General features: G+C 56.4%; 7 protein-coding genes across 7 annotated transcripts; 2 read left to right on the plus strand and 5 right to left on the minus strand.

The window, feature by feature from the left end:
• Positions 1 to 661: 661 nt before the first annotated feature.
• Positions 662 to 2554, minus strand: CCM_06052 (MFS multidrug transporter, putative; the record flags this gene model as incomplete). Its single annotated transcript, XM_006671193.1, has 2 exons — positions 662 to 679; positions 731 to 2554. 2 exons carry the CDS (start codon positions 2552 to 2554, stop codon positions 662 to 664), a joined length of 1842 nt encoding a protein of 613 aa, XP_006671256.1.
• Positions 2555 to 4095: 1541 nt separating this feature from the next.
• On the minus strand, positions 4096 to 4972 carry CCM_06053 (uncharacterized protein; the record flags this gene model as incomplete). The annotated part of the gene is made up of 2 exons (XM_006671194.1): positions 4096 to 4660; positions 4713 to 4972. The coding sequence occupies 2 exons, from the start codon at positions 4970 to 4972 to the stop codon at positions 4096 to 4098; spliced, it is 825 nt and encodes a 274-aa protein (XP_006671257.1).
• Positions 4973 to 5314: 342 nt separating this feature from the next.
• Positions 5315 to 6482, minus strand: CCM_06054 (uncharacterized protein; the record flags this gene model as incomplete). Its single annotated transcript, XM_006671195.1, has 2 exons — positions 5315 to 5612; positions 5728 to 6482. The coding sequence occupies 2 exons, from the start codon at positions 6480 to 6482 to the stop codon at positions 5315 to 5317; spliced, it is 1053 nt and encodes a 350-aa protein (XP_006671258.1).
• Positions 6483 to 7217: 735 nt separating this feature from the next.
• Positions 7218 to 7914, minus strand: CCM_06055 (DUF757 domain protein; the record flags this gene model as incomplete). Its single annotated transcript, XM_006671196.1, has 3 exons — positions 7218 to 7321; positions 7392 to 7710; positions 7831 to 7914. The coding sequence occupies 3 exons, from the start codon at positions 7912 to 7914 to the stop codon at positions 7218 to 7220; spliced, it is 507 nt and encodes a 168-aa protein (XP_006671259.1).
• Positions 7915 to 9575: 1661 nt separating this feature from the next.
• Positions 9576 to 13769, plus strand: CCM_06056 (a-Factor sex pheromone exporter; the record flags this gene model as incomplete). Its single annotated transcript, XM_006671197.1, has 3 exons — positions 9576 to 10039; positions 10094 to 10748; positions 10800 to 13769. The coding sequence occupies 3 exons, from the start codon at positions 9576 to 9578 to the stop codon at positions 13767 to 13769; spliced, it is 4089 nt and encodes a 1362-aa protein (XP_006671260.1).
• Positions 13770 to 14305: 536 nt separating this feature from the next.
• On the minus strand, positions 14306 to 18163 carry CCM_06057 (P-type calcium ATPase; the record flags this gene model as incomplete). The annotated part of the gene is made up of 1 exon (XM_006671198.1): positions 14306 to 18163. One exon carries the CDS (start codon positions 18161 to 18163, stop codon positions 14306 to 14308), a length of 3858 nt encoding a protein of 1285 aa, XP_006671261.1.
• A 2147-nt stretch (positions 18164 to 20310) lies between these two features.
• CCM_06058 (uncharacterized protein) lies at positions 20311 to 20897 on the plus strand (the record flags this gene model as incomplete). Its single annotated transcript, XM_006671199.1, has 2 exons — positions 20311 to 20355; positions 20700 to 20897. The coding sequence occupies 2 exons, from the start codon at positions 20311 to 20313 to the stop codon at positions 20895 to 20897; spliced, it is 243 nt and encodes an 80-aa protein (XP_006671262.1).
• Between the last annotated feature and the right edge of the window lie 621 nt (positions 20898 to 21518).

Below are 21518 nucleotides of genomic sequence, written 5' to 3' on the forward strand. Positions count from 1 at the left end.
CGCAGGTGCGGTCGGTAGAGGAGCACGTAGAAGAGGGCCTCGGCGACGAGGAGGCTGCCGAGGACGGCTTGGGCGGTGTGGTGCGGCGCGCTGTGAGCGCCGAGGGCGAGGAAGAAGAGGGCGAGCAGCAGAGGTGCAAAGCGAAAGATGACCACGGAGAGCTGGATGAGCGCCCATTTGGGCGGCGAGTTGCCAATCATGACATGTGTGGTTGGTGGTGTGGGAAAGGGGTTGGTTTGCGGAAGCGAAATCGCGTAAATGTGGTTTCACTCGTCTGAGGTTGCGCGGCGGAAGGGCATTTGGTTAATCCATTGTAAAAAGTCTTGCAGCGCTTGGTGGGGGAGAATTCCCATCAGTTTAAGAATCTGTTGAGTCGAGGATTTGTAACTGCGTAATGGTTGTGGTGACGCACGCTGAGCGTTGCAAAGGGGTCCATAGCGATGGATATGAATTGACATGTGCCTCAACAACCGAGGCAACAGAAAAAGACGCACGTGAGTTTAGCTAAAGGAAATTTGATAAGGAGAAATGAATTGAATATTAATAGAAAAAGTGCGATAAATTATAGTTCTATCAGGGATTACATGATTTGCCGAAACAGTATGCTATGCAGTACTCTCTAATGCTAACGTTCCTGGCCGTTATGCTTATGTTAAATACGCTATGACTTTTCAAGAGACTGATTTTTTTATTAGCAAATCACCTCAAATGCAGGACCGACTGTACTTACTATCGCGATTTTACTCCGTGCGCGGATTCGCTGTCCAAAGAAGACGAGCACCCATGGAATGACAGTCAACGCAGTACCAATGCCGCCAAGTAGGCCACCCGCCGCGCGCGTGCCCAGATTGCGAAACAGAGGCGTGGCAATGAGTGGGAACACGCCGCCGAGCAGGTTTCGACAAAGGCTCTGCGCCGCGAGCGCCGATGAGGCGTAAGCGTGGTAGGTGTCGGCGAGGTAGTTGAAGGTGGCGAGGTAGACGGAGTAGATGCCCCAGAGGGCGAAGCCGAGACCAATGGCCTGCGCGTAGGCCTTCCAGCTGTCTGGGCAGAGGAAGCCGACAAACAGGCCGGCGGGTAGGAACAAGGCCGTGACGCAGGCAAAGTAGAGTCGCGACTCGGGAGCCTCGGCGGGAAACCGGCGGCGCATCATCTGCCAGAACGGAGAGGCGGTGGGACGGCCGCCGGCCTCGAGGCTCCTCCAGGATGGGTGTTTCAGGAGCTGCTCCTGGAACACGCCGGTGAGCGTGGCAACGGCGGTCGCGGCCATCATGGCAATGTACACGCGACTGGACTTGTCCAGGTCTCCGTTGTAAAGGAACGGCACGACGGAAAAGGACAGGTACAGGACGCCCCAGGAAAACGCCGCCCACAAAGAAAAGCAGAAAACGACCGGCTCTGTGAATAGGAGCGCAAAAGGCCGTCGGATGGAGGTCGTGACCAGCTCTTTGAGGGTAGGCCGCAGCTCGTCAGCCTTGACGACCCAGCGAACGCGACGGAGCTCTGGGGACTGTGTGCGCGTCTCCCCATCACAGACCGAGCCGTCCGACTCTGAACCGCGGCGTCGAGACAGCCGCACTTCGGACGAGGACACCACGCTGACAGTTTCCAAGGAGATCCAGACGCCGTAGACGCCGGCCCGTTCCAACTTTTCGTACCAGTCATTCAATATCTTGGCCTTGCGAGTGAGCAACACCGACGCGCGGCTCTCGTTGAAAAAGACGACCAGGAAGCCCATGAGGACCGCGTCCATGATCACCTGGTGCCAAAACGTCCACTGCCACGCCCTCGTGCGGTCCTTGATGATGCTCACCAGCGCCGCCGACACGAGCGGCCCGGCCCCGGTGCCGAGCAGCACGGAGCCGCTAAACAGCGCCATGGGCGTATTGCGGTCCTCTTTTCCCCAGAGGTCCGCGATGACGCCACCGACGACGGCGCTGAACACGGACGCGCCGGCGCCGACAAACAGGCGGCAGACGAGCATGCCGGCGACGTGCGGCATGACGGCGCAGAGCGCCTGGAAGACGAGGTAGACGCCGCCGGCAGTGACAATGATGGGGTACCGGCCCCAGGCCTCGGACAGGGGCGCGAGGGCCATGGGCGCGAGCCCGAAGCCGAGGCAAAAGGTGGTGATGCCGGCCATGACGGCGGTGCGGGTGGTGCGGAAGTCGCGCGCCATGAGGCTGGCCGGGGGCGCGTAGGCGCCCGCCGTGTACGCGGTGAGAAAAGTGGCCAGGCAGGAGAGGATGAGCAGCACGCTCTTGCGCGCGGGGCTCCATAGGAGTGGCGATGTGTAGGCGCGCAGGTCGGGGCATGGCGGCACCCCAGGCCCGGCGCGTTGCGGCGGCTCGGGCAGAGGCGTGTCAAAGTCGAGGTAGAGGTAGAGGATGGCGGTGGCGGAGGAAGTTGTCTCGGGATCTGCCCGTGCTGATTTCTCTGCAGTTTCCCGTGCCAGCTTCTCTTGGGGTTGGTCCACGATGGGGTTGACAGCAGCGTCGGTGGTGTGGCGCAGCGGGTGCACGTCAACCGCCGGTGTAGTATGTTGACGAGCCATGGTTGTTGTCGTTGAGCTACCTTTTCAATCCAAAACAGCAAGGCAGCCCGCTTAGCAGCTAAGCTTTCAACGACTCAGATTTGAAAAAAAGGTGAAACGGTCATCTCATAGGTGTGCGCGGCAGGGCTCATAGTTATGGTGTAAGAAGTTGGGGTGGCCGAGGGTAAACCCGCCCGGGCTCCCCCCTCACTTTACAGCGCGGGCGCCGGGGACATGGTATATCATCATAATAAACCGGAATGGATACAATAATTCTTGTTCCCTGTGCACTAGCAGGGGGTTTTCGGGGCTGGACAGGAACCAAGCAGCCAAGCAGATGACGAAGAAGCCCCAACGAAGCCCACTTAAACCCCAGGGTGACGAAAAGCTTGTCGGGAATAACGACCAAGTTGTGTCCGGAGCTGCATCCTGAACCAAATGCAGGAAGTTGCCAGCTGGCTGGTGGACCCAAGCTTTTCAAACATCCCCCCCTGGCAAACGGCTCGCTTTCCCATCTTTCCCATCTCTCGCCGCCCCATTTGCTCGCTCGTTCCTCAATTCTCCATCTTGTGAAATAGATTGCTGCCGCCCAGATACGAACCGGCCAACCCCAGCTCTCCGATCAACCGCTCAACGGTCTCAGCGTTACTGCTTGTCTCAGCCCTTTATCCGACGCCGATGACGGTCTCGTCGCTGGGTGGGTTGCCCGTGATGCTCATCACTGCATCACTGCCCGCCGATCGAAGCCTGAATCATGCTCGTTGCGCGCTCTCAAAATGAGACCCGTTCTGGGCCACACACACGCCTGAATGAGAGGACCAACGATGATAAGCAAATGGAGTCGTGTTCGTGTGCAGCAGCCCCGCCCTCCCAAAAAAAATCACGCCAAAATGAAGCAAGTCAAAGCTAGCGAGATATTGCATCGTCTTAGCTTCAGAGCTGAGCGGTCTAGCCCTCGGGAATAACAAGAGGCTTTCCCCCCCCCTCTTCGCAGCATCATTTCTGGTTACAACACTCGTTTGCCAAGACGCAGAGGAAAAGCAAGGATCGACCGATCTGACGAGTCCTCGCCCAGTAAACGACGAGAATATCCCCCAGCGGACCACGAAAGTAAGCAAGCACATCTTTGACCTAGCGATGCTTACTGCGACATTTACCTTCCTCAAGTGCCGCGTTCCACTTCAGCCGCCGTTATTCCCGCTTGTGCCCATGCCAAGGATTCCACCAGGCCGGGATGTCCTGCTGGCGCCCCAGCACACCATTATGGTCTCATGCAGATGACCGTCGAATCACAGTCCACGTTTGACTACTTGCAGAAGCCATAGCTGAAACAAACTACTGATAGCTTCGCGCACTTTGGCTGAGCCACTGAGCCCGGCACCTCATTCGCAGTCAGCGGCGCAAACTTTCAGGATGGACAAGGCACATGGGATACCACCTATGCTTCGGGAATAAGTCTCGGGCTTGGAACGCCGCCCCGTCTTTGCATGATGCACCGAATTTCTGACTTTCACAGACAGTACAGACATCCGCAGCCACAAATTCTATCTCTGTCTAGCCAGTCATGGCAGTGTCCGAAGCGTCGTATCACCAGGCAATTCCACCGGCTCCTTGTTGACCGCAGCGTAGTCGTCGTACTGCTTCGGTCGGTTGCTGTCCAGCTCTTTGACCGGTCCTTCACTCTGCAGCTCGGCAAGAGGAGCAACAAACTCGAGTTCTGCAGCCTCGCCACGCCCTCGGACGCCTTGCGTTTTCGGCTGTGCCTTTCCAAAAACCTTCTTTCGCCGAAAGTGCATTCGAAATGCAGCCGCCAGCATGGCACAGATGGCGATCACAGCACCAATAGTAATTCCGGCAATCTTCCCTGACGACATGTTCGTCGGCCCCTTCTGCGCCGTTGCCGAGGGGACGGGTGATGCGGCTGAGCTGTTGCTCACGGTCTGTCCTGTAGATCTTGACACTGTCGGTTCCGGTGCACTTGACGAGGTTGTGGGTGGCCGGGTGAACTGACCGTTGACATCCGCGCTGCGCCACCTGATTTCGAATGCCGGGGCAGAGAGCGTCATGTCATTGTATAGCGAGGTGGCATATCTTTGATCGGACGTCTCGTCGTTGCATTCGTAACCACTGTATGCAGAATTAGTTGCAGCCACGCTTCGGCAAGCGGCGTGTTGCTTACACTGGTACACACCGCACCGCAGTTTCGTCCTTGCTGATTGACCATCCACCAGGCGGTGCTGCTGTCTGAGTGCATAGTGCTACATAGCCAATGAAGCAGATACCCGGCGAGTAATATCCCCAATTCTGCCACAGCTCCAATCCGCCGGGGACCCTACAGCCGTCAAAATCGGCCGTCAACACCGGCGCGGGGCAAACCAAGGGCTGCGTAGTCATGGGCACTGCGTGGGCTGTATTTGGTATCTTTGTTGTCGATGCCATACTCGCGGGATATTGATATTGATTCTGGTTTAGTCAGATGCTGGTCTAGACAGAGTAGGTGTAAAGTAAGTCTTTCGTGAATCACTCTGCCTCTGCTCAGTTGGCATTTTTAGTCTTGTTTGCCAACACCACGCAAAGTTTGCTCAGGCGAGGGTATTTTCACTGCGATTTGTGGCATCTTGAGTACTTTGGTGTAACTAGCGAAGTGCACGTTCTGTAACGCCTCCTGAATGATACAGTCTGATAGATCCCGTGGGTGTAACCTCGCTCAGGCGCTGACGGCCCGAAAACAACCATGTATTCTATATTCTATTTATTGTGTACATCAGTCTCTATAACTCATCAGTCTACATCATCCGCACTCGTCTCATAAGGCGGGACGCCAAATTTATCCTGCGCCTGCTTCATGGCCGCCTCCTCGTCGTGATCGTGGCTGTGCTCCTCGCCACCCGCCGGCTTCGTGGCCGTCGCGTCCGCCGCACCGCCCGCGGTGAGCTGCTGCGCGCCCTCTTTGAGCGTGCCGTCCTCGTTGAGATCTTTGCGCAGAAACAGGCTAAACACGACGACGAGGTAAACGTCCCCCGTGGTCCTGTTCCGCAGCACGTACCTAAGCTGGTGTAAGCGCCTGTTGTTGGATGACCTGGGAAAAAAAAGCAAATGGGTTAACCCATGCGAGGGGAAAGAGCAAACATAGAGAAGACGAGAAAAAAAACTTCAAAATCGTACGAGGCCTAAGGGAAGAGGGTAAAACTCACCGCAGTGCCTGGCCGTCCCAGTAGTTGGCAATGCTCAGCTGAAAGCCAGGCAGGCGCAGCGCCAGATTGGCAAAGTCCAGGTAGGGGTTAAAAAAGTCGAAACCGTACGTCTTGCCGTACTCGAACAAGAACTGCTCCTTGTTCGCGTCCGCCAGCGCCCACTTCATGCGCGCCTTGCCCGTGGCGGGCATCTTGAGCCTTTTCCTGGCCTCGTCGTCGGGACCAGCGCCCTCGTCGAACCAGAGGCCGCCGCGGGCGGGATCGTGCGCGCCCTCGCCCATCTCGAGCACGTTGAAGGAGCTCAGCGCGGGGCCGTACAGGTGCGGGCGGTCGGCGTAGGCGTCGCCGTCGAGCCCCGGGTCGATCCACCACTTGACGATGCGCAGCGCCGTGTTGAAGCCGGGCGGCAGCCTGTCGCGGATGGGCCGGTCAAAGTCGTTGCCGAACTGCAGGTCCGTGCCGTTGATGCCTGCGGCGGCGCCGGGGGCCTGTCGTCGCGTCGTCGGCGTGAAGCGGAAGGCGATGCTGTACTGGTCCTGGTTGGTCGCGTGCGGCTCCGCGGCAAAGTATGGCGATGTTGCCGGCGAGTTGGGCGGCAGCCCCGCGTAGTTGTGCACCCGCACGTTGAGCTGGATCGCGGCGTGCGGGCCGCTGATGGCTACTGGTGAGGGCTGGTTCACGGGGACTTGGACGTGCGTGGAGGGGTCGTAGTCGCTGCCGGCGGTGATGCGGAGAATGTACTTGTCCGCCGCCATGATTTGCCGGGTGTTTGTTTTGTTGTGTTGTAGAGTATGTCCGCCGGAGCCGAGGGAAGGGAAGAGAGGATGGATTGCAAATCACGCGGGAAGGAGGCAAAGATGAGCTGTGCCGGCTTGAAACACGGGTTGGATTAGATGACGTTTCCGTCATCGACAAACGTCATGGAGCCGCTCTGAGGCTTTGCGGCGCCGTAGCCCGCCCGAGCGGGTAAAACTGGAGTGGACAGCGCTAACACGGGCGATTGTATGTAAAGCCATATAAAGCCTACCTACCCTATTGCCTGCGGAGAGAGGAATGCACCTGTGTTTCTTTTGTGAGCCTCTAGCTTGGCGTCCAGGTGTTGGAGGGAGTGTCTTCTCTGAGAAATATCTAGAGCCCAACCCGGGAGTGTGCGTTACCGAGTCTAGTTATTGCAGCGTTTCGGGAGCCTCCCGATGGTTACGCTTGACCTGGCGACGGGCAGGCAAACAACGCAGCAAAGCTGGATTTATTGCGGAGAAACTCTATAGTAAGTGCAATGTATAGTTTGATTCAGCTACTCGTGGAGTCGAGGCTTGCCTGTTAGTTGTGCGATAGGTAAATACACAATACACTAGACACCCGCAATCATTCAGGACTTCACCTATTTTATTGAGAAAGAAATAAAATTCTCTACATTTTCGAAAACATCCAATTCCAGCCTTCGTCTATGCATCGTCCCTATATACAATCATCTCCTTGGCGCGGTTCCTTTATTTGCCCTTGGCCTTTTCGGCTTCGGCCTTTTCGAAGATCCAATCGTTGAGGCCGCTCTTGTTGCGGGCAATCTCGACAGCGTAGAATTGCATGCGCGGGACTGTACATGACCAATTAGCAACTACATTCCAGCGAACGCGTTCTCAAGCTCCTCCATTGGCCCTACTTACCGAAAAGGGTCGTGTCCTGCTCATACTCGACCTTGGGGCTGTTGCGCAGCATCGTGCCAAAGTTGTAGTCCTCCACCTTCTTCTCATACGCCATCATGAACTTGCGCCAGCGCTCCTTGCCCGTCTTGCTCTTCATTTCGTCCTCGTCGATGACGGCTGCGGGGTCAAACTCGGGAAAGTCGGTCTTCAAGTGCTCGTAGATGTCGTCGTCCAGCTTGGTCAGGCGCAACGTCGAGCCGCGCACGCGCTCCAGGATGGCCCAGTATGTTTCGAGGTGCTGCACCGTCTTGACGGCGAATTGCTTCTCCATCTGTTTCTCCTAGTTAGCTAAATTCCAGGGTTTTCTGATCTCGCGCGACGGAGAGGCAATGGCTTGTCGCGCGCGGCCGCAGTGACATCATGCCCCTCACAGGAAAGCTTTTTGGGGGGCAACCCGTACATCTTCCAAGTTGGTGGTCTCCTCGGCGCTCATGCCCGCGGGGAGCTGCCCCCCGGATGTGGACATGCTCTGAATGGGATCCATGGTTGTAAGTATATTGTATTGTGGTGAGTAGAGTGCTTTGAGTTTGGAAGCCAGAATCGTGACAGTCGCAAAATCTTGACGTGGGGTCGCAAGTGGGATGGAGGGGCATGATGTTGCCTCTACAGTGCGACACAGTGCGACACTGTACTTTAGGTGAAGCTTCTCGATTCTAGGCGTGGGAGCTGGGTACTTCCACCTGTCAACCCACGAAGGGTCAGCAAATTAAACTAGTCTTTCTAGGAAGAAGTGTAAATTATTCAGTAATAGTATTTTTCTAAATATTGCCCTTTACGTCGTAGTCCTATAAAGAGAAACACCCAGGAAATGCTAAAAGCCTAGTGCCTTCGTCGTCGTGTTAAAGATTCGGAGAAGAAGAACTTAGGACGCGTCTTCGGATAACTAATTATGCCTAAGTATGTTCAGCTGCAGTGCTGGCTACACTGAATTTCGTATTTCTGATCAATCCATTCTTTGATATTGTCTCCGGTTGTCCGTGCGGCCAGGATGCAATCCTCCTTTGTTGTAAGTGGCCCCAACAGCTTCCGGTAGCGAGATTCAAAGATTCAACCCCCTCGACGACAATATAAGCCATAATAAGGCTGTTTAATTTCCGTCGTTAGTTCCATCAGTACCACCTTTATTGGTTTGTAGGTGGCTCCAGACGGGTCCGCCGCTGCCTTTCATGGTACAGTGAGTTTGTTGTTTGTGGGGTCAAGAAGGACAAATGACACACAATGAGTTGCGTATGCATTAGGCTCGGAGTACCTGTGATTCTTCGATGGTCCCGAATATTATTACGCTTGGAGATCGGGGTCGCGCGGGGAATCATTTCCCGACCGCTCTCTCGGCTCCGCGATGCTGCGGCCCTTTTTCCTGTCCAGCTCCAACAGCGCCCAATGCATTATTGGGCACTCTTGCTCCAAATTTTTTTATCTTGCAACTTCCTATCTCTGTCATATACACCGAATTCTCCTGTCTGTTTTTATGGCAACTTGCTAAAGTACACTTCGGGTCTGTGGGTGGTGGCGCAAGTTGGCCACGTACGGAACCCCGGTGAATATCGATCATGAAACGCCACAAACGGAACCAATTCCCCAAAAAGCAGGCTTTTCCGTTACCCCTCGCCGCTAGCGTACCTATAAGAATGATTATTTCATTTTGAACACCCTACTTCGCTGTCGGGAAGTACCCAGGCGCCATGTTGTCGCTCGTTTGGAACCATGCTGCCTGCCGAACAACGGACATTCCCATGAACCATTGCTGATAATGAGACAAACTATTCACTCTTCCTTCTCAATAGGTACATCCCTGCAAGAAATAAAGTGAAACCATTTTACCATGCGAAGGCCGGCGTGCGTTTACCTGCAGGCCGTTGGGTGGTCCGAGCGCACTACAATAGGAAGCGGCCGCCATTCAGACAAACAACTGTAGCCATTCCCGGCTACCCGACTCTCGGGTGCATTCGTTGCTTCTCACGAGACTAAGCCGCATGGGAGTATGAGACAGACCATCTGAACTATGCCCGCCATGAAGTATGCGAGTGCTGGCGGCGGCTGTGCCCGCCGTTCCCGCTGGTTGAGACTGACTTGGGCATTTTAGTTCATACCACCCCAACGCAACTTCCATACCATGACGATGTCCAGCATTGATTGATATGTAAGATGAAGAAGAATGAGAGCGATACAGATCCGACTGATGGGCCTACATCCGTCACTGTCCTTCTCAACGAGCCACCGAAATGGAGACATCTCTTCGCCTTCACCACCAGGCAACACCTGTACTATCTCAGTGCTGCGGTCCTTTCCTCTGCTGGAGCAGCAGCCCTTCGAACCTCCCTAACCGTTGTTCTGGGAAAAATATTTGATATCGTCGCTGCGGCGGGAGGTGGCGGCGTTGCGGAATCACGAGCCTTGCCGCTTGTGTCGCGATATTGCCTTGTGCTCGTCGGCATGGGTGCTGCGCAATGGACCATCAACTCTGCATTTTTGGGGTTGTGGCTCATGTTTGGAGAGCTACAGGCAAAAAGCGTCCGCAACGCCCTCTTCACGGGACTGATGAAGATGGAACGTGCCTGGATCGACTCACTCCCACATGGCACGACTGGCTTGGTTGCCTCCATCCAAAGGTAGGCTAAGCTGGCTCCCGGTATTCTACACGGCAAATACTAAGAACATTTCAGGAAAACGCACGAACTTCAAATGGCCACTTCTCAAGTCTTTGGCTATCTTGTGGCAGATATCCTCACGGCATTTGCTTCGCTAGCCATTGCCCTGCAGTCCTCATGGAAGCTGACTCTGGTCCTCCTCGCTACAGTGCCACCGTCCATCGTCGTTCTGGCATTGACGAACCGAAAGATTCCGCCAGCAATAGTAGAACAAACCTTACACCTAGACTCGGCCTCGACCATGCTCGCCGGTGCCCTGGGGGGAATTGACATTGTCAAGATGTGCAACGGCTACGCTTCCGAGGTACAGAATTATATCGCGCACACCGACCGCGCTGCCAAGCACTATCGAATTCAGGCTTTGAACAACTCGATACAAATCGGATACAGTACCTTCTGGGCTGTGGCTATGTTTGTTGTTGGATTTTGGTACGGCCTAGTTCTGGTGCAGCAGGGAGAACGCCCGGGAAACATTCTCACAACATTCTATGCTGTGTTGACAACACTGCAAGGCGTTGAGTCGATGTTACCAAACTGGCTTGTGTTTCAGAGAGGCATGAGCGCCGGCCAAGTACTACAGGCCTTGAAAGTTGAAGTTGCAGAGGCCTCTGAGGATGACCCCAACACTGTGCGACCTGGCTATTTTGTTGGCGCGATTGATATGGAAGAGGTAATCTTGCACACATATGACAATATAGAGACCTTGCTGATACTATAATAGGTCAGCTTTGCATACCCGACGGCACCAACGGTCAAATGCCTCGATAAATGCACAATCTCTATCCCGGCAGGGGAACTCACTTTCCTCGTTGGCCGCAGTGGATCTGGAAAGAGTACCGTTGCTAGCCTTGCCTCGAGGACCTACGACACGACCAGTGGGAGCATATTCATGGACGGTGTCCCGATCAATAAGCTTGACAAGAAATGGATGCAACGCCACGTTATGCTTGTCGATCAAACGCCTGTCATTTTCAAAGATACGCTATTCCAAAACGTTGTGTTTGGACATCCCGATCCAGCCTCGGCCACTCATCAAGAAGTTTTGCAAGCATGCTACAAGTTTGGCCTCGAGTCCGCCATTGCGACTCTAAGCGCCGGGATACATACAGTCGTTGGCGGCGAAGGCTGCCCTCTGAGCGGCGGTCAGCGACAAAGGGTTGCGCTCGCCCGGGCATACCTCAGAGACCCCGCGGTGCTGTTTCTGGACGAGCCCACGTCGGCACTGGACCCGAACAGCAGAGAGATGATTATGAATGAGATCAGAGAGTGGAGACGGCGCAAGACAACCGTCATTATCTCGCATGACATTGACAGCATTCGCCACAGTGACTTCATGTATGTGCTGGAAAAGGGAATTGTGGTGAGGAGCGGATTCAAACGAAACCTGGAGAGCGCAGACATGGGCATCTTCTCCACAGCCTCGCTGGACGAGGCTGCCGAGGAGAGCTCGGCACATATCAACATGGACATCATCCCACCCTATGCCGCAGCCGCGAAACCTCCCCGCGGGCACCGCCCCCCAACAATGTACAATCACGCGTGGTTCACGAGCGGTACCAACTCTTTCCGACATAGCAGCCCTTCGCGCCGTGTCACCTCTCTTCTTTCACCGCGACTATCTGTGCTGTCCGTGCGGTCGGTCAATATGGGGTCACCTGCTGCCACGCCCCGACTCTCTTCACTCATCACCAGCAAACAGGGCCGACCCATGTCCTCGCCCGGCCCAGATACCACCTCCCTCCAGCCGCCGTGTTCGAGCTCCAGACGAGATTTGGACACCATGTCTAACGCCAGCGAGGCATCACAGTCCCCCAAGAAAAAGGAGAAGAAGAGGCGGAGTATAGTTGATGTGGGCTGGAAGCGTAGACACGCGAAGGAAATGTCCTTTGCCAGCATCCTGAGCACCATCATGCCGGCGCTCGACGGGCTCCGCACGGCCTACCTTGTCCTCGGCGTCGGCGCAACCATGATTGGCGCGCTCACCACGCCCGCCTTTTCCTTTTGTTTGGCCAAGCTACTCGCCGTCATGTGGTCTGCGGGCGACAAGCACGCTGAGGGACGACAGTGGGCGTTATACCTCTTCATTATCGCCGTCGTCGACGGCGTCTGCACCGGTCTCGGCCGCTACCTCCTCGAGTCGTCGGCCCAATCATGGGTTGACTCGATCCGGCGCTCCGCCCTCCAGCGCATCCTCCGCCAGCCCAAATCGTGGTTCACCGACAACGCCGACACCAACTCCCAAGCGTGCATTACCGAGACGTTCAACGTGCATGCTGAGGAGATGCGCAACCTCGTCGGCCGTTTCCTACCCAACATCATTGCTGTCGCCACCATGATTACCGCCTCGGTCGTGTGGGCGCTCGCCGTCCGCTGGGATCTCAGCTTGGTGGCGCTCGCGCCGCTGCCGCTCGTCGTCGTCGTGCTCCAGGCGTATACGCGGACCAGCAAGGCGTGGGAGGCACGCTGCGCCGACGCCGCCGAGCAGGCCGGGCAAGGGCTCGCCGAGGTGCTTGCTGCAGGTCGCACCGTCGCCAACTGCGGCCTCCAAGACCACTTTGCTGCACAGTTTGCCCAAGCAGCCTTTCGGTGCCTCAGTCTCGGCGCCCGCCGCGCACTCCGCACTTGCCCACTCTTTGGCCTCTACCAGGCCTTTAGCTACGCGCTCACATCGCTCGCTTTTTACTACGGGACGCGGCTCCTGACAGGTCACAGCGGCGGTGGCGGCGTGGACGTCGACGCCGTCTTGCAAGTCCTCAACCTGCTCTTGTTCAGCTTCGGCACCGCCACCGAGCTGCTCAGCACCATGCCACAAATCACCGTGACGACAGCCGCCGCCGCCCGCGTCCTCGCCTACACGCAGCTGCCCGACGGCGAGCTCCCCTCCGACTCCTGCGACGTCCACGGGGGCATCCCTGCAGTGCTGCCCGTCTGCATGCGTGACCTATCCTTTGCATATCCGGGCCGCGCCGCCGACCCCACGCTCGCCGGTGTCACGCTCGACATCTCCCCCGGCCGGTGCACTGTGCTCGTCGGTGCATCCGGTGGCGGCAAATCCACCCTCCTCAGTCTCCTACTCGGCCTGCACCGCCCAACCTCACCCGCTTCCTCACTCTGCTACGCCGACACACCAAGCACCGCCCTCGACCCGCGCCAGCTCCGCGCCGCCATCGGGTACGTGCCCCAAACCCCGTTTCTCTTCCCTGGGAGCATCGCCGACAACATTGCCTATGGGCTGCCCGCGCAGTCGCCGCTACGGCACCGCGCCAAGATTCGCGCCGCCGCGCGCGACGCCGGCATCGACGACTTCATCCAGTCCCTCCCCGCCAGCTACGACACCCTCGTCGGGGACAGCGGCATCACGCTCTCCGGCGGGCAGGCGCAGCGCGTCACGGTGGCGCGCGCGCTCGTCCGCCACCCCGCGCTGCTCGTCATGGATGAGCCGACGAGCGCGCTGGACCCGGATAGCACGGCGGCTGTCGGCGCGTGTGTGGTGGCACTGGTCGCGCGGTGGCGCGCCGAGAGGAGGTCGGCGGCGGTCGTGGTGGCGACACATAATGTGGAAATGATGCGCGTGGCCGACGTGGTGGTGGTGGTGGAGGACGGTCGTGTCGTCGAGCAGGGCGCGTTTGAGGACCTGTGGTTCAGCGGGGACGCGTTTCGGCGGTTGGTGCGGCAGAACCAGGATGATTAATGAGCGTCGGATTCCTTTTCGCATCGGACTTTTGAGGTTTCTCTTTCTTCTTTATATATAGCTGCCTGAATTCATTCTTGTTCGCTTCAAATCATCTTCACCTGTGCGTGTTTGTAACCAGACCAAAAAAAAAAGTCGTCATTATGTGTGGTATAGGAATAAGTATGTTGTTGAGGATAAGAGTCTATATGTACCGCAGTGTAGGTGTAGTGTCATACGTCGTCAAGATGCCCGGGCGCAACCATAGAAGCACCAAACGTTAAATAAATAAAACAGGCATGCCAAAATGAAACCCCAAGAAACCAACCAAGAAAAGAAGCAAAGATTTAGGGAAAAGATGAAGCCGTCTTCAACACGCAGATATGCCTTGTATTCTGCACCTCTCCTTTTTCCAATATTCCAGATTCCGTCCAGATATGCTTGCCTTGTCCCAATGAAATATCAAGACCACCTCCTAAAATGAACAAATGCAATGATGCAAAGATAAAAATAAAAATGCGTTGGATCAAGTAAAGAGTGTCTCAGGCAGCGAGCTACTATCTTCGCTTGGAGCGGAGAAACGACTCCCACGTGAAGCCATTGCGCGCTCTCGGTCGAGTGTGCGTCAGCTGCGGCCTCGTCGGCTCGACCCACGTGTATCGCGCGGGGACCCTGTTGCGGGGGCGGCGCGTCGTGTCCTCCTCCTTGCCGGCATTCATATAGCGCAGGAGATTCTCGTCCTGGCTGGGGGGCACGCGCAGGTTGATCCAGGTGTTGAGGATGGGGTCCTCCTTGGGCGTGCGGGGGTGAATCTCGAGCACGTCGCGGTCGACCATGCGGCCGACCTTGGCGGCTTCAATCAGGCCGAGCAGGTCGACCTCGCGCTCGGGCTTGTCCTGCTCGGCGGCGGCGTCGGCGTCGTCGCGGGCGCGCTGCGCCGCCACGTCGAGTGCGTGGCGCTGCTCGGCCGTCATCTCGAGGTCCTTGCCCTCGCCCTTGAGCTGCTGCAGAAGTTGGCGGCCGTGGCGAGACACCATCTCCTCCACCGCGTTGAGGGGCGCGGGGTGGAACTTTGCTTGCTCCGCCTCGGCTTGCTGTTTCTTCCTGTGCAGGCGTGGCAGGCGGCGGCGGACGGGGCCGGTAACCTTGAGAAATATTGCCTTGATGGCCAGGAAGAATTGCAACACCCATCGGTCAGGCACCTGACGGATCAGGGCACCGAGCGGAATGGTGAGAATGCCAAAGAGCATGCTCCAGCCCCATTGCGCCCCGGTAAGGGGTGCCGTGTCAAAGGCTTCGCCGCCTTTAAAGATGATGATGAACTGGCCGGCCAAGGTGAGGCATTGGACGCCAATGAACCAAGGGTTGCGCAGGACGCCTTGGTACCAGATGTCGAGCTTATTGTCGACGCGTCGGCAGTTGTGCTGGTTAAAAAATTGCATCCAGACGTAAATATTGAAGACTAGGGTCTGCAGTTTCTCAACCTCGTTCTTTGTGCCGGGGTTGAACAAATCCCATCCAATGTAATGTACCAAGAAGACGATAAGGAGCTGGTAGATGGACTGGCCGAGAATCATTTTCCACATGGTAATGGTGACAATCGGGGCGTTGCGTGGCTCGGGCTTTCGCTTCAAGAAGTCAGGTGAGGGGTGGTCAGTGGCTAGGCCGAGAGATGCGAAAATGTCCATGATGAGGTTGATCCAGAGGAGCTGGACGACGGAAAAGATGGAGTCTCCAACTAGCTCCGATACGACTGTGATGATGCCAGCAGTGATGTTGATTGTGAACTGAAACTGGCAAAACTTCTTGACAGCGTCGTTGACGGTACGTCCCCAGCTCAGGGCCTTGACAATGGAGGCAAAGTTGTCGTCGAGCAGAATAATGGAGGCTGCCTCCTTTGCGACCTCGGTGCCCTGTATACCCATTGCGAAGCCTACATCAGCCGCCTTTAATGCTAGGGCGTCGTTGGTACCGTCTCCAGTAACTGCGACGGTTTCATTCATACCACGCAAGCGCGATACGAGCAGTAGCTTATCCTCGGGGCTAGATCGTGCGAGAACCTGAAGTCGGGGGATCACGCTGTCGAGCTGTTCAGGGGATAGTCTTCGAAATGTCGGTCCGTCCATGGCGATTCCACCAGATGTGTAGATGCCGCATTCCGTCGCGACAGCTTTAGCCGTCGTAAAGTTGTCACCGGTAATCATGCGAACAAAGACACCAGCGTCTTGGCATTTCTTGACAGAGTCGACAACTTCTGGCCGGAGCGGATCTCTGATGCCAAATACGCCAAGATGGATCAGGCCCGAGGCAAACCATTCCAGGTTGACCGCGGCCGGATCATCGTCTGGATTTTCAAACACCTCTGACGCCTCAAAGTCACGAAAGGCAAGCCCAACAGGTCGCAGCATCTGTCCGGCATACTCCTGGATAGAGTCACGGATGCTGGTGCGGTTCTCCTCGCTCAGGCGGTCGGTGGTAATGCGAAATTCAGCGTCAGAAATTGTATAAGCACAGTACTCAAAGACGACTTCAGCAGCGCCTTTGATCAGCAATCGATATCGTCCATTGGGTAACTTGATGAGAACAGCCATCCACTTCCTGGTCGAGTCAAAGGGAAACATGGTCAGCACAGGCGAGTTAGCACGGTCTTCACGTAGCGGGCCCAATCCTAAATGATCGCGAGAGAACTTCAGTAGCGCCGTTTCGGTGCTGGATCCAACGTAGCTGGGCTTGGAGCTATCATGCGTCTCAAAAGCGGTCGAGTTCAAAGCGATACTGTCCTTTAAAAGATCGCGCAGCTCTGCTGATAGGTGCGAGGTTGCGTAGCTAGAAGTTTCGCCCCTGACGACAACCGTGGCGGGGGCACCATTACTGTTGGCTAAGTCGACCGTCTCGGTATCGTCAAAGGTGCAGTCGAGACCGATGCGGCCAGCGACCACTGTCATTTTGTTCTGCGTCAATGTGCCGGTCTTGTCGGAGCAAACGGTGGTAGCGTTGCCCATAATTTCGCAGGATCGAATGAGGCGAACAAGATTATTATCCTTGAGCATGCGCTTAGTAGCAAAAGCGAGGGCAATCGTGACGTTGAGGGCGAGACCTTCGGGCACGGTGATGATGACGACGGTAATGGCGAGAATCAGGATGCCAAAGAATCTCTCGGCCTTTTCGGACGGGCCGATGCCTTTGAGGTCGTCCAGGTTGATCATGAAGCGAACGAAGAGGATGAGGAAAAAGACGGTGCCAGCGCCGGCACCAAACAGGATGAGCTGCTTTCCCAGCCGGCCGAGCTTGGCTTGCAGAGGAGTCTCTTCCACGTCTTCGCGCAGCGAAATGAGGGTTCTTCCGTAGGTCGAGTTGGCGCCGACGGCTGTGACGAGGTATTGGCCGACGCCGCGGCAGATGGTCGTGCCGCTAAAGAGGAAAGGGTCGGCGAGGGTGGTGTGGGTGGGATCGTGATCGTTGGCCAGCGTCTTGTGCACGAGGCCGGCCTCGCCCGAGACGGAGGACTCATCCACGTGCAGGCCTGCGGCGCGAATGAGGATTCCGTCGGCGGCCAGGACCTCGCCGGCCTCAATGTGCATGACATCGCCAACCATGACGTCGTATACGGAAACGTGCTGGATCCTACCGCAGCGCATGACGGCCACATCGCGCTGCGACTTGCGCTCGTTGAGCTTCTCAAACTTGTAGTTCTTTTGCCAGTCGGTGGCGGCGCTGGCAAAGATGATGACGAGAATGGCAATGACGACGGTCACGCCGTCCACCCACTCAATGTTGGCATTCTTGCTCTTGGCGTCGACCGACTGGTAGATGCCAATGGCGAGCGAGATGCAGGCGGAAATGGTCAGCAGGATGAGCAGCTTGTCGTTGAAGGCGATCCACATGAGGCGGAGAAAGGACTTTTGCGGTCGTCGGGGCAGGCGGTTGGCGCCGTAGACGCGGCGGCGGTCGAGGAACTGGGTGTCGGGCTCGTCGCCGAGTCGGAGCGTCAGGCCGGTGGGCGTGGACCGGGGCGGGCGCGTGTTTTCGATGACGGGGTCGCGCTGGTCCCTGGCAGCGGCGACGGCCTCGTCAAACGTGATGCGGCCGGGGAGGGTGGTCTCGTCGGCGCTGAGGCCGGTCGCAATGTTGGCGCGCAGGCCGCCGGCGAGCCCGTACAGCCCGCCAAAGACGTCGAGGGCGGCGAGGCTGCGGTACGTCAGGAGCTTGTAGAGCTGCGTCGTGGAAAAGGCAAAGGGCCCGCTGCTGCCGTCGGCGTCGGGGGCGGAGGACTCGGTGTCGAGAATGTCGCGGGAGATGTCGTCAAACGAAGGCGCGGCGGCGGCCGGGTCAGCATTGTTGGGCGCACCACCAGCATCAGCAGCGAGTTGCTCATGGGGAGAGACCCGGCCCGGGACCGGGGTGATTTGGTCCATGGCGATGACAACGATGGCGCGTCCGGTGCTGCATCTGGCGGTTCGATGCACAGATGGAGCAGCAGCAAAGAGCGAATGGAGGAAGCGAGAGGAGGAAGGAAGAAGGAATGCGTGAGAGCGGGAAAAGGAAGGCTGGTGAAGCAGACGAGGAGGAGGCCCAACTTCAAAGTCAACCTGCCAAGACCAGCCAATTTTTGGCGGGGATAGGGAAATTTACAGTGGTGGGACCCCCTGGAGACAAGGCTTTGGGCGGCCCTGCAAGCCCTGTAAGCCCTGTAAGCCCTGTAAGCCCTGTAAGCGCCACTGCGAAGGCCTCGAAGCGCCAACGTCCAGTTAACTGAGCACCTTAATTATTATGTAAATCCACCAAGTGCGCCGCTAATAAACACAGCCAGTACTCCGTACTTGTACCAACAAGGCTCTGAGGATTGCTTTCAGACAATTCCTGGGCTGGGACAAACTGACAACTTCCTTCTGACAAGCTATTACCATGCATTCAATCAAGCCTCATCGGGCGTCTAGCGCTGTTGATGAGTGGACATGGTGACATTGTGACTCTCTTCATCAACGAACGACTCAGCTTCCACCGACCTAGACTCTGGGGCGCGGCTTGGCGAGCAGGGGCTGGTGGTTTGGATCATGTTGATGAACATGGTCGCAATTAATAAACAATCAAAAGGTTGACTGCTGGCTTGCCAATAAGATGAGTATGAACTAGTGATTGTCTCTCATGTATCTCATGTATCTATGTATCTCGTGAACTCTTATACCAAGAGTATCGTATTAGTGTACCAACAACCAACTCAACCCGACAACCTATGTATTACCGAGTATCATCTTGTCCTCCCATCACTACTACAAAACGTACAAAACGTGCCATCCATTTCCTCTCCTCCGTTGCCAAGCCTCTAACAACGCCGCTGGTTACGTGGCCGGCTCCACCTCAGCCGGCCTCGCCGTATCTCCTCTCATCCTTGCCGCTGCCTTGCATCACCATTGACATCGCCCTCTCGATCCGTCGTCCAGCCCATCCTCCAAGATGCGTCTCTTCTTGTTGTCCAATTCCAACTGCAGCCCTGCGTCGCCGTCTCATCACACCCCACCCACCCAAAGCATCCATCATGCATGGCCATGACCAAGGTGTACACATTCCGCTCAACCTAAAATCTTGCGCATCCCAGGTCCATTCCCACCTTCAAGGCAACCTTTGTGGATTCGACGCTTGTCCCCTTCCTTGTTCGCTTTCCATCAAACGGCCTATCGCAATTCTTGGCGCCGCCTGTAGACATTTGCCGAGCCACCCAAGTCTAGCCCGAGCCCTGTCATGTCCCCCGCCACCAAACGTGCTCTTCATCTCACTACTGAAATTGTTTCGCAGTTTATGTTTAGTAACGCCACCCTAGTCTCAACTCTAACATGTATGTGATGCATCTAGCTCATGTTGCACATCTCAAACCCAGCCTTGTCAGCTTACGATACTATCGGATCTCGCACGAATTATGTCCAAAGTACAGATTTACGCGTAAAGTTTGCCTCCGCCTCGGTCAGCAATGCCCGCATTGTTTGCTCCCTCCTATTACTACAACCTCTGATATATCTGAGATCCGTAAAACGTGGCATGAACCCCCGTCCGTAGCCCTACATGCATCGTCCGCTTTATTAATCAATATCAAAGTGGAAACGATATCCCTGAATGGTTCCCCCAAACGGGCATATATTTCAAGCGTTGCTTCTAGACCAATCTTTTCTCGGTGTGTTTTTACGCCATGATCCCAGGTCATCCATCCGGTCGTAACCCGCTCGCACGTACGGAGCAGGACGACGAGTAGCACAAGAGCGGGAGCCCCAAGTGCATCACAGAAGGTCCGGTGCACGATCCAGCAAACCGGGTGAGCTGATGACCGGTTACAAATACATTGCGCTGCCGTAATCGTCACTCGCTGCTGGCCGAGGCCGGTCGACCTCGTCGGCATCCCGTGGCGTCAGCCTCCATCAACTGCCTTGTCCCGCCTAGCGATAACTTCTACTCGGAAATAGCGACTTTTAAATTGTATAAAAGCCCTTCTCAGATGCATCTCTCGAGTTCACGTAACAGCCACGTATTCACCGAGGTCAACTACAGGCGCTTGCACCACTCCCGTGCAACAATGGTGCTCGGCGGCGAGCTCAGGCTAGATGGTTTCCGACGCGAGGTGTGACCCAGGGTTCATCCAAGGGGCCCTTCTTCTTCCATAAAACACCTGAACCTTTTACGCAGTATTCCATAGCAGGGACATTGTTCTCATCAGGTAGTCGCCATGACGAGCACTTCGTTCTGCGAGCCGTTATCGCATCGCGCCCGTCCGCCACGAGCCCATGGTTTCATAAAACAGAAAAAGCCCTTTGCACGCATCTGTTTCAGTATTAGCCATGCCCGCAGTGTAGAAGCGACAGACGGCACACACGAAGCGTTACACATGCATGCCCCCCCTTGGCCCGTCCGTACCACCTCCGTTCAGCAGTGTCACCTTGACCCGCGAGACTGGTTCTCTTTCAGCCATGGTTGCTAGAGACGCGTGTCACCGAGCAGTCAGGACCAGACCGTCGGCGACCTGTACGCCGCCGCGTGCTTCCTCAAGCGATCTTGTCTCCCGCCCCGGGGGAAAGCGTGCACTGGCTTCAGCTTGTGGTCCTACCATGCGCCGATGCTTCCGAAGAAACGATTCTTGTTCTTCGGGCCCGTCTTCTCGATTAGGAAGCTTCTGTGGCGGAGAAGGGTGCCACAGGCGAGGCGATGACAACAACCGAGGCGCTCACGACATCCCGCAACGATGGGGCATAGATCAAGCGAGAATAAAATACAACATTTATAGTCTATGAAGGGGGGACCAGTGCTTCTGTATATAAATGATACAGTAGTCCATCAATTCTGACTTCGTTAAATTCACAATCTTACATCCAGACAATCCTCACCATGCACATCTCAACACATCTCACCATGGCCATGGCCCTGACGTCCACCGTCACAGCCACAGCCACCGTCATCGCTCCCAAAGTCCTCATCATCTCCATGGTTTGTCTTTCCTCCTCCCAATCCCCTCCTCCATCTCCACCCACTCACTTTTCCTCCGCAGTTCGCCCCCGAAGCCTCCGCCTGGCACACGCACTTCCCGCTCTCCGGCCTCGGCAACCTCTCCGCCATCTCCCTGCCGCTGCCGGGCCTCTCCGTGCTGTTCCCCTCCGTTCTCTGCACCGCCGACACGAGCATCTGCCACGCCACCGTCGGCGAGGGGGAGATCAACGCCGCCGCCTCCGCCACGGCGCTGCTCCTCGCGCCCGCGCTCGACCTGCGCGCCAGCTACGTGCTCCTCGCCGG

Source organism: Cordyceps militaris, assembly GCF_000225605.1.
Source record: "Cordyceps militaris CM01 unplaced genomic scaffold CCM_S00004, whole genome shotgun sequence".
Lineage (NCBI taxonomy): Eukaryota > Fungi > Ascomycota > Sordariomycetes > Hypocreales > Cordycipitaceae > Cordyceps > Cordyceps militaris.